This window comes from Astyanax mexicanus, chromosome 8, assembly GCF_023375975.1.
Source record: "Astyanax mexicanus isolate ESR-SI-001 chromosome 8, AstMex3_surface, whole genome shotgun sequence".
NCBI classification, from domain to species: Eukaryota; Metazoa; Chordata; class Actinopteri; order Characiformes; family Acestrorhamphidae; genus Astyanax; species Astyanax mexicanus.
In genome coordinates, this window is record NC_064415.1 from 56,769,934 (window position 1) to 56,781,973 (window position 12,040).

Consider the following 12,040-nt stretch of genomic DNA (forward strand, 5'->3'; position numbering starts at 1 on the left):
TACCACAGCAGTGTATTTTAGTCAAATTTCTCTGTGGTAGTGTTATTCCAATCATAAGTTTACCTCAGTAGTGCTATGTAATGATGAGTGATGCTGAACACTCTACTTTGTTTAATGTGTGTATTGTATACCATTGTAGTCATTGTATTCAGAGTTACTGCTTAAACAGTCCTAATTTTAGAGGAAACTTGGTTGCCAAATATTCAGTCAATCACTATATATTATATATATTGGGTGGTGGAGCCACTCTCAAACAACAAAAACACTATTATGCCAGTTACTCTTGTCTTCGGAATGGACCACCACTTCAGTAATAGTCATTTGTGTCAGAAAAGGGTGTTGTAAAGGGTGATTAAAAAATGTGCAGACACAGATAAGCCTTAATAAATAACTATAAACACAGAACATTTTTTAGAAAAGGCATTTCTAATAAACTGGACTAGAGTAATTACTGAGATCAGGTTGATTTGATTGACCTCTGAAGCTGCGTCCACACGATGGCGATGTTCTCAGTAAAGTCTCCTGCTTCTGGTCGGTGTTCAGATTACCCTCTTTTCTATTTTTGAGCCTTTTTTAATCCCACAAATTCAGAACGGGCCGTTTAAGCCCACTCTTTCTCAGCGCGGAATATTAATGTGACCCACTTCTGCGCAGTCGGGGTCGTTTTTCCTGCACACCTGTTCTTCTGCGTCAGAGACGTGCATCGCTTACGCCTGGACTTCCAGAGCGTCTGGGCTCATGTGTCGTCTCCGTGGCAGATGCTGAACTTTCTACAAATGCACGTGTCATCAGGGACAAGGGCGAAGACTTGGCAAGACCAGGGAAATAGAAGAAAAAGAGAGAGTAGAGAGTGGAGGAGTGAGGAACGAGGGAAGAGGGCAAGATAGAGAGCAAAGGCAAGGAAGCCGAAGGCCGAAGACATTCTGGAGGCAGCAGAGGAGCGTTGAACTTCTCACTGTGTGGAGCTCCACTGCTGGATAGAGATCTGAAGCTCGAATGGAGCCGAGTTCCAGCGGGATGGATTTAAACCAGGACTCAGAACCGAGCTCCCGGAGACAAAGAGTCCAGCTGAAGCTGGATTCAGACTCTCAGTCCAACCTGGTGGAGCAGGAAGGAGCTTCGTACAGGAAGCTGTTGGTGAAGAAAACCTTCCGGCAAAGACGGCGCTTCACTGTGGCCGTTTCTCACTCTTGGTAAGGAGGTGTATAATTTTTTAATACTGGTATCTACAAGGGTTGGACAATGAAACTGGAACACCTGTTATCATTTTAGTGTGGGATTTTAGGTTTAATGGCTAAATTGGAGCAGCCTGGTGTTCATTCTTCATTAATTGCATATTATTGTACCAGTAAGAGCAGTAAGTGTGAGTGTGAAAGTTCAATTAGCAGGGTAAGAGCACAGTTCTGCTCTAAATATTGCAATGCACACTATAACATTATGGGGGACATACCAAAAGAGTTCAAAAGAGGACAGATTGTTGGTGCACGTCTTGCTGGAGCATCTGTGACCAAGACAGCAAGACATCTTTGTGATGCATCAAGAGCCACGGCATCCAGGGTAATAAGTCAGCATACCACCAAGAAGGACCGATCACATCCAACAGGATTAACTGTGGACACTGTAAGAAGAAGCTGTCTGAAAGGGATGTTCGGGTGCTAACCTGGATTGTATCCAATAAAAAAACATAAAACCACGGCTGATCAAATCACGCAGAATTCAATGTGCACCTCAACTCTCCTGTTTCCACCAGAACTGTCCGTCACCACAATAAATTACTGTGCTCTAAAACAAGGTGTTTCAGTTTCATTCTGCAGAGCTGTATATAAAAAGCTTGTATTACAGTGTTTGAGGAATAACATTAGATTTGAGAGACTGAGGTTTACAGAATTGTGAGTCGTGAAGTCGGAGGACCGTCAGGATGTTGTAAAACCTCATTAGATGTTATTCAGGAGACGTGGAGGAGAATAATGTTATTCTGTGGGTGCTGCTGTTTCCCCGGACAGCTGGTCCTCCGGGAGACCCTTAATATCTTTAGCCTGCCAGTTACGATGACCGTGCACTTTCAGCCGAAACCAGAGCCTGGAAATACTTATTGTTACACACACACACACACACACACACACACTGTTTTTCTTTGATATACACTACCTGTCAAAAGTTAAGAAGGGATTTCTGTGATTTTCTTGCTCAAAATTAGTCTAAATTCACCTGTTAGCCTGTTAGATCTGCTTTATGCTAACTAAAAGTTAGTGGTCATTTTCTTTACTTATTTAAAACTAATTTATTTCTCATTCCATACTTTTGTTTTATTGTAATGACCAATAACATATTTTTAAGAATTCGTTTTTAGTGAAAATTAAAAAGTATTTACCTATCACCTGTAATTACACCAATAGTATAATAGTAGGTGCAGTACACAATAATTCATTGGTTATAAACTAGTTTAATTGTGTTTTTTATAAAGTTTATTATTCTTACGCCCAAAGTGTACTTTCCATAAATAAATAAATGAAGTTACTCTTATAAAGCGCCTTTCGAGAAACCCTGAGTCGCTTTACAATTTACAATCACGTTTTTGCACACAATCATTTACACTCTTACAGCAGTTAATCCTGTTGGATGTGGTTGGTTCTTCTTGGTGGTATGCTGATATTACCCTGGATACCGTGGCTCTTGATGCATCACAAAGACTTGCAGTCTTGGTACTTATCCACACACTGGTGAGAAGCGGCAGCCAATAGCGTACAGCGTACTCTCAACCGGAAACAACAACCGTCCACCTGGAGGACTGTATCCAGCACTACAGCATTTTACCCAGGACAGAGTGCCAATCCATATCTGGGAACAGTCATACATACATTTTATACTTACACACACAATACTATAAAATACACATATCTATACATACATATACAAATCAATGTAGAGTATTTAATTCTTCTGATCTCCATGTTTTTGTACTAAATAAACTATATATATATATATATATATATATATAAATAAAATTGGGGCCAATTAGTCACAGAAAGCACTGTAACAGTACAAGTATGCTTCTTCTATATTTATATTAATATTATTACTATATACTATATACATAGAAATATACTTGAACTTTACTATATATATATTTTTTTTTCAGAGGAATATTTTAAATGTGTCATTGTGGGAAATCAGCTTGCGTTTTATTGCTCTTAGTCTGCAGGAGCTCCAGGAAATGTTTTTTTCTGACCGCTTCCTCGTACTAAGGTACAATTATGACGTAGCAGGCATGTCAGATTCCACCATTAATCAACACCAGGCAAAACCTGTTCAACTCAATTGAGGCTAAAGGTTGTGGACCAGCACAGAATTCCTTTAAACAATGTACCCGTCAACTGAAATGATCATTAAATAACAGTATATCAGTTTTAAAACATGGAACAGTTCCATACGGATGTACAGTGTAGAGAGATAGAGACTCAGTTTTAAAGATCACAATTTCAGAACTGTTTGAATTAAAATACCATATCACTTATTGTGGATTTAATTTATTATAAAATATTGATTTTAGCTGTTTTTCATGAAGCGTACCCCATAGGGAAATCTGTGAATGGCAATATAATACAATACAATTTTACTCATTATTACGTATGTTAGATATGCATGAAAATTTCTGATATTACTTTTAACTACCCAGATTAACATTAAATAAACTGACATTTTGTATTATTTTATTGTATAATATTTTAATGCTGACTGGTTGAAAAAAAAAAAAAAACAAAGAAGAATATGTTTTATGTGTTGCAACTACTAGTAATGGTTTGTAAAATATTTACAACCTAATTATTAACCATTAATAAACTTCATCATAGACTATTTCTAAACCCCTTCATAAAGGAGTCTTATTTTACTGTTCCATGGGTTTAATAATGTGGGGAAAATAAAGGAAATCTCTATTTTTACACCAAAAATAACAGGCTCAAAGTATCTCCACACTTTATTGTTAGAATCCTAAGAGAGACCTGATATTTAAAACTGGGCATTGATAGCTTTCAAGGTCCACAGATTTATTAAAAACACTGTTTATACACACAGTACCTTCAGCTAGTTTACCGTATTTTTGCAGTATAAGAAACACTTAAAATCCTTACATTTTCTCGGTGCAGCGATATCAGGCTGTAGCTTCAGAAATGTGAAGCTCTGAAGATGAGCAGCAGTTTCCAGCTCTTGCTCAATGCTGTGGTGTGATTGGTCAGCGGGCTGCATGGCTCTGAGCTCACTGTCGTTTGCCCCAGTCCCTCTTTACCCCCCGACGCAGACGCTCCGAGAGGGCGGACGCTTCTGCTTTAAATCATTCAGACACGTATTAGGACATCACCCTTCAGGATTTCGGCTGCAGTTACAGTTACAGATGACCTGATGGTGAATTACTGTAAATAAGCAGTAGACCACACTCAGAGAGACTTCATAACACATGCATAAGCACTGAACACTGAATACCGTATTTTCGGCACTTATGGCCACTGGATTATAAGGCACGTTTTAAGAGACACTATAAGGAACTTCTAATGGTATAAAAATAAGGAAAAGTTAAGTAAAGCTAAGCTAAGTAAACAAAACTGTAACATTTTTAAAGTCAAACGATTTCTACACAGATTTAGCATTAGCACCTAACCACTCGAGCAGTGCTAGCTGGGGTTATGAGAAGACTACAGGCCAATAATACTGACCTCTGACCTCTAGGGAAATAGCGAGTGCGGTTAGCACCTAATGCTAATGCTATTCCAGCCCCAGTGCTGGAGAACTAAACTGTATCTCCTGTATAACTCTGTACTACAGCAGCGTTGCTTTACTAATCCTTAATACCTGACTGGTTAAATTTATACATAAGGAGCACTGATGATTTTGGGGAAAATTAAAGGATTTTAAGTGCACCTTATAGTCTGAAAAATATGGTAAACAAGTGCATCTCAAAAAAAAAAATCATTGAAACGTTTCTTTATGACTTACAGCTAATGAAAACCCAAAAATCAGTGTCTCAGTAAACTAGAATATGATATAAGACCGATTGGTGCTTTTGGCAGTGTGTGCAGTGTGCCAAGTCCTGCTGGAAAATAAAATCCACATCTCCATAAAAGTTAAACTTGTCAGCAGATTAAAGCATAAAGTGCTGTAAGATTTTGCGGGAAAACTTAAATCAAGGGATCAGAGTCTGGAGGAAGAGTGGAGAGACACACAGTCCAAACTGCTCGAGGTCTAGTGTGGAGTTTCTACAGTAAATTTGTTATTCTGATGTATTTAGACAGACTGTGGTTGTGTTGTGTGTGTTGTGCTGCAGTTTGGAGGTGGAGAATGGTCCGTCGGTGGGATGCAGTCCGCTGGATCTGCAGTTATCCCCCGGCTCGGGGCTGGTGCTGCACCCCAGCATGGCCGGCCAGCGCCGGGAGTCCTTCCTCTACCGATCCGACAGCGACTACGACCTGTCGCCCAAATCTACCTCCCGCAACTCTTCCATCGTGGGCGAACTGTGAGTAAAATACAGGTTTCTTTAGATCTGCCTATTTATATTAGATATATATAGCTTATTTATGCAAAATTATATTGGTACATTTTCACAGAATTGTAATGGCCCATTTTCACTAATTTATCTCAGGCCAGATGCAAAATTATGTTAATCCAGTTCTTCCTAAAAAAAATGTGTATTGTCCCATTTACTCAAATGTATCACAGGCCTGTTACACAAAATCAGATCAGTCCACATATACCTGAAGTTATGAAGCAAAATTATATTATCCCTCTTAAATCATGTCAATTAACTTTTATTTATATAACAATATATATTAGGAATTTTATACTCAAAACAACTGTATTTTCACCTACATGCAAACAATTTTGAGGAGTCACTTACTACACACATATTTATCATGTTTATACTCGAAATCTGCTTACCAAAATGAGAACTACCCCAAAACATATTGGCTCTCTAATCAAAATATTATGTCAACCTACTATATACATTGGGAAAAAAGAACAAATAAATATATATGTTTTATTTTGTCCCAATGTGACAGGATATATATTGTATTTATTTCAGAGGATTTCAATATATATTATTTAAATGTTATCAAACTATATAAAAGGTATATAATTATACAGGTTCTGCATTTCATTTTAGTTTTATAGTTATAGTTCTTAAATGTATTAAATTATAGTTCACTCATACTTAAATGTATTTCAGGTTGCATTTTAATTTCAAACATAATTTAATATCCATTCCTAATGAGATGCTCCTGTACTTATCAAGTAACTTGTAGTTTTTCCAGATGTTTATTTCATTTTCTGTTTCTCAGACATGGTGAAGACCTGATAGTCACGCCTTTCGCTCAGGTAAGTGAATTATAAAAAATGTAAAAATAATTCATGCTCATCTGATTTGTAATCGTCTTTTATATATTGGGGGAAAAAAGAGACAGAGAGAGTTAGTTAATAATGTGCTCTAAATGCAGAGATACAATTGCTCTTACATTCACTTTGCATGAATATGTAAATATGTATGTTTAAATGGGTTTTTGAAGGCTATTATTCAAAAAATATATAATTTGTTTGGTTTCTATTCTATAATGACCATGAGAAACTGTGGATCCCTTGCTGAGAGCATCCGATTTATCCAGTTCACTGTTGTAGTGAATCAGTTCTGTGTTTAATGTTTTTCTTGCTGATCTGCAGGTTCTCGCCAGTCTGCGCACAGTCAGGAATAACTTCAGCGTTTTGACCAACGTGCCGTGTCCCTCCAGCAAGTGAGTGCAGATTTTATTCTCTATTTAACAGCCGGCCATTAGAGGGCACACTTACTTCAGTGTTGTCGGCTGATCAGGGTGTAAATTTGCACTTGTTTTTAAGGTTTTACTGCTTTTATTGTAATGGATCACTGTGAGATCTACTTAAAATTACACTCAAAAGTCAACTTATACTAAAACATATGGACATATAGGATGTCGACCTCAATATTGCCTGTTGTGTTTAATTTACAAGAAAAAACAGAATAATTAACTTGAATAATTTGATATGTCCGCTTTTATTTAAAAACAGTAGATTTGTCATATTTGTTTAATTTATTTTAGATATTTATATATTTAAGTGTATCATTTTATTTTATTGCAATTACAGTAACTAATCAATATTTTCTTTATTAAAGCTTCATTAGGGCTTGAAAAGAAAATAACTGCATTATAATATGATTTTATTTTATCATTATGTCAGTATTATAAAATTGTAACAGGAATCAGACACAAAAAATCATATATAATTAAAATATTTTAATACATATGAATATTCATGTAATTGCATATTATTATAGGCTACGTTCGCTATCTTGATAGTTCACATTCACAAAATATAAGAGTTCTGTATCTGTGTGTAATGTGAACAAATCTGTGAAAAAAGGACAGGCGGTTTGCTTTTGCTGTTTTTTTTATAGCTGAACAGCTGCACCAAGAAATGTGTGATGTGTACGAGAGAGAAGCATGTAGCGCTAATGCTAATGCGTAAAAGCAAAAATATGCATGAACTCCACATAAATTTGACCGTTCACATTCATGTTGCATGTCCATAAATCGGACATGTATCTGATTTAGGATCACATATGAAAGTGATTCAAATCTGATGTGAAAAAATCAGATTTGGCACGTTCACACAGCCATGAAAAAATCAGATCTGAGCCTGGTAATGTGAACATAGCCTTATTTACTGTAGTTATATGGAAATTATATGTAAATTCTTGGATTTTGTTTCATGCTCTGCTTCAGGAGATCTCCGGTGACGACTCAGCCGCCTGTAACTCGAGCTTCTCTCTCAGGTAAGGCTGTTGTATCAGTGTGCAGAGTGGAGGAGGGGGTATTGATCTGAGAGCTGCAGTTTCTGTCTGTGAACTGCTGTGCTGTTTGTTTGTTTTTTGGGGGGGATTTTTGTGAACGTATCCGTGAACATTCTGACTAACCTCCGACGATCCAGACGAAAGCTTGTGGGCGTTTGTGATTCACTGAGTGTAAATAATCCTGCTCAGGATTAAAAAGTAACGCAGGTCAGTGTTTATCTGTGTCAGCGAAGTGCGTGAACCTGTCCTAGTCATTTCTTCCTCCAGTAAAAATATAAAAGTAGCAGTCATACAGCTTTCAATCAGCTGCTGGAGCCCTGAGAGAGCACAATTAGCCTTGATTTAAAGAGCCACTAAACCCTAAACCATATTTTTTTTTCATTAATAACTGAAATGTGTTTTTAAGTAATTTTAAGTAATAAAACATAGCAGTACTGCTTTAAAAAATATAAGCATTTCCTAACCTTTAAAAAACACTTTTATTGTGGTCATTTCTGCCTCTGCAGCGCCCTCTCAGGTTCAACCGTGCTATAGGCAAGGATGATGTTTCTGTGGAATTTTGTATGCGGATATTCACAATATGCAAATCAATAATTCAGTAATACGTATAATACCTCCCCCCTGCTGACGTCCAAACATATGGGTATCACATCTTACTATCAGAGGCACGCTGCTGCTGCTGCAGCTCAGCCAGTCAGCTCTCACTCTTGCCCAACCCTAAACCCATACATCACCCAGTGCCCCTCTCAAACCACACCTCTTTTTTTTTGACAGTTTTACTGTCGTTATAATGTATCAATAAAATCCTGCTTATGTATGAAGTAATGGAGAGCATTTATTTGCAGAAAATAAGAAATGACTGAAATAACAAAAAAGATGCAGAGCTTTCAGACCTCAAATAATGCAAAGAAAACAAGTTCATATTCATAAAGTTTTAAGAGTTCAGAAATAATCAATATTTGGTGGAATTATCCTGGTTGGTTTTATAATCACAGTTTTTTTCATGCATCTTGGCATCATGTTCTCTTTTCTCCACCAGTCTTACACACTGCTTTTGGATAACTTTATGCTGCTTTACTCCTGGTGCAAAAATTCAAGCAGTTCAGCTCTTGATTATATTCCAGAGTTTTTGAATTTGGTCAAATCAAAGAAACTCATCATTTTTAGTTGGTATCTTATTTTTGTCAGAGCTTTTTTTTTTTATATATATATTACAATTCCAGTAAAATAAAGTACAGTAAAGTACTTCAATAATCTACTCAAGTACAGTAACTACAAACGTATGCTTCATTATTTCTTCCACCTCTGTAAGTGAACAGTAATACACTGGTCATGTGATGAATACCGTAAACGCTTGTTATTTCTGTGTTTGCTGGTTTGTGGTCTGCACTACAATGCCTGGATTAAGCTTTCGCTTTATTAAATACCTCATTCTGCACCAGAGTTTACACAGGAACTTCCTCCCTCAGCCGCTCGATTCACTGTCGGGTTTAGTTTAGACTGACCCAAATTTTACTTTAAAAAAGAATAGAGACCATAAACCTTACGAGAAGAGAGAAGTGAGAGTGTTAGTGTGTGTGTGTGTGTGTGTGTGTGTGTGTGTGTGTGTTGGAGGGATGTGAAAGTATGAGTGAACCACATTATGATGCATCAGAGACAGACCATTTGCGCAGCAAAACCACAAAGAAAAGCAGTGTGTGTGTGTTTAAGTGTGTGTGTTAGTCTGTGAGAGTGTGGGGGAGAGTGGAATGAGGTGTGTGTGTGTGTGTTTGACGTACTCTAAAGTTTGATGTAGTTATTAGAGTGAGGTTTTAGGTTTGAAGTCTTAACCAAAGACTTATTGCTGTAAAAATTGAGAGTTCACTTCAGTTTCTGAATCAGTTTCTCTGATTTTACTATTTATAGGTTTATGTTTGAGTAAAATGAACATTGTTGTTTTATTCTGTAAAATACAGACAACATTTTTCCAAAAAATATAGTCATTTAGAGCATTTATTTGCAGAAAATGAGAAATGTCCGAAATAACAAAAAAAAAGATGCAGAGCTTTCAGACCTCAAATAATGATGCAAAGAGAGAGTTCAGAAATCAATATTTGGAGGAATAACCCTGGTGGTTTTTAATCACAGTTTTTGTTCGTGCATCTTGGCATCATGTTCTCTTCCTCCTCCAGTCTTACACACTGCTTTTGGATAACTTTATGCTGCTTTACTCCTGGTGCAAAAATTCAAGCAGTTCAGTTTGGTTTGATGGCAGTCTCTAATTTTTTTACTGCTTAAATGTAACCTAAAACTTCATCAGACTTTCACAACTTCCTAACAGTAGATAAGGAGAACCAATTTAAATAACAGGGCAAAAGTACTAGACCTTGTATTTTATTTATTGAGGAAAATAAACGGACAATAAAAAAAAATAAAAATCTATAAAGTTTGTCTTTTTCCAAACTTTTACCAAGAAGCTGCTTTTGTATAAAATAATAATAGAATTTGCTCCCAGTGCTCAAGTGGTCTAAAGCACTGCCACTATGATCAGGAGATCATGAGGTCACTGGTTCGAATCCCGTTTATGCAGCTTGCCATGAGCAGCCAGAGTCCTGAAAGAGCACAATTGTCCTTGTTCTCTCTCTCTCTCTCTCGGGGGGGGGTGGTAGATGGTGCTTTTTGAAGGTATGAATCAGATTCTGGTTTGTTTAACACTTTTTCTTTATAGAATAATTCATCATGTATTCCTGTAGAGCTTTAATATAGTCTTTATTATTTAATCTACAATGTAAAATAATTGAATAAGAAGAGCGTGTCCACATTTGTGAATGGTACTCTATGTGCCCACATTTTTCTGACAAAGTTTTAAAACAAACAAACATGTGTGTGTGTGTATAAGTGTGTATAAGAGTGTGTGTGTGTGAGATGCAGATGTTCAGGCCAGGTGGAGGTGGTGTGACGGAGTGTGTGAGTGTGTGAGTAAGGCAGGATTGTGTGTAGAGGGGGGGGAAGCAGGGGATTGTGGGTTGTTTTGGTTCCTGTTTCGTGGTCTCTTACGCCTGATTGACGTCAGCAGCCGCCCACCCACCAGCTCCCTCACTTCCTGTCGGCATCAATTGGCACTCCTCACGGCTCAGGGAGGAAAACACACACACACACACACACACTCACCTTTTAAAGCTGCATAACTGCGCACACACTCGCATTAAAATGTTGGGGTCAGCCCACCTCACATGTTTCAGTGGAAAGCAGCGTGGTCTTGTTCCTCACCCACTACGATTATTTCACTGAGTTTTTTTAGTAGCTTTAGAGTTTAATTTGCAATCTTCCAGAGATTACAACAAAAATAAGCACCAAAATTAGTAAGTTTAGTACATAAACTTCACTTCTATAGTTCTATAGCTGCGACTAATTGCTAACAAGCTATGTTCAATTAGCAATTAGCATCATGCCACCTGCAGTTCAAAGGATGGTAGTGTAAAGGAAAGTAGTAGTGTAAAAGAAACTAAATATGAACAAACTAAACAGAACCAACCCAACAATGTAGTGAATCAGACCAATCACAGTCAGGAGGAGGAGTCTATAGGCGTTTTCACACCTGTAGTTGGTTTTCTCACTCTGTTTGGTTTGGTTTCACACAGGCGTAAACCTAAACGCAACAAAAGCGAGCATATCTGTGCAGTGTGAAGCTGCTTTAACAAAGAATGCAAGCAGTGAATGCAGCACATACTGCATACTCAGTGTGTAAACAGCATGGAGCAGCAGAGACAGCGTTTGTTCACAGCTGTGGTAATTAATTAGCGTTATCTGGCTGATATATCAGATTAAACTGCACCTTTATAAGCAGTTTAGCTTAATTAGAAAGAAGTATATTTGATAGCTAAGTCAGATCAAGACCGAATCATGTTTTCACCACAAGAGAACCAGTCCAGGGTTCATTTGAAACCGGATTGAGATTGCCTCCTCTATCAGGTGCGATTATTGTTTTCACACTTGCTAAATAGAACCACACTAGGTGTACAAACGAATCTGTTCTAATGGAACCAAATAGTGCTGGTGTAAAAACTATTAGAAAATTATCATATTATGTAATCATATAAACATGGTTGTCATGGAGAAAAATCTAAGTAAGTCTGTGGAGTAAGTTTATGTGATGTCATCTGTACGTGACGGATAGTACGGATATTGCAATTTTACGAAAGTTTATTA

The 12,040-nt window shown here is 37.3% G+C and overlaps 1 protein-coding gene across 5 annotated transcripts in view; it reads left to right on the plus strand.

Annotated features, from left to right (window-relative positions):
• The window catches only part of pde4bb (phosphodiesterase 4B, cAMP-specific b), a 70,141-nt gene that overhangs the window by 21,098 nt on the left and 37,003 nt on the right, over window positions 1-12,040 (plus strand). For 3 of the 5 annotated variants that reach the window (XM_022677808.2, XM_049482481.1, XM_022677809.2), the window contains exons 4-7: window positions 5,318-5,506; window positions 6,330-6,366; window positions 6,706-6,776; window positions 7,785-7,834. In XM_022677808.2, coding sequence (XP_022533529.2) covers window positions 5,318-5,506; window positions 6,330-6,366; window positions 6,706-6,776; window positions 7,785-7,834 — 347 coding nt within the window. Of the gene's footprint in view, window positions 1-501; window positions 1,194-5,317; window positions 5,507-6,329; window positions 6,367-6,705; window positions 6,777-7,784; window positions 7,835-12,040 lie in introns of those variants that run through there. The other 2 variants (XM_007250636.4, XM_007250637.4) reach the window with 2 other exon arrangements.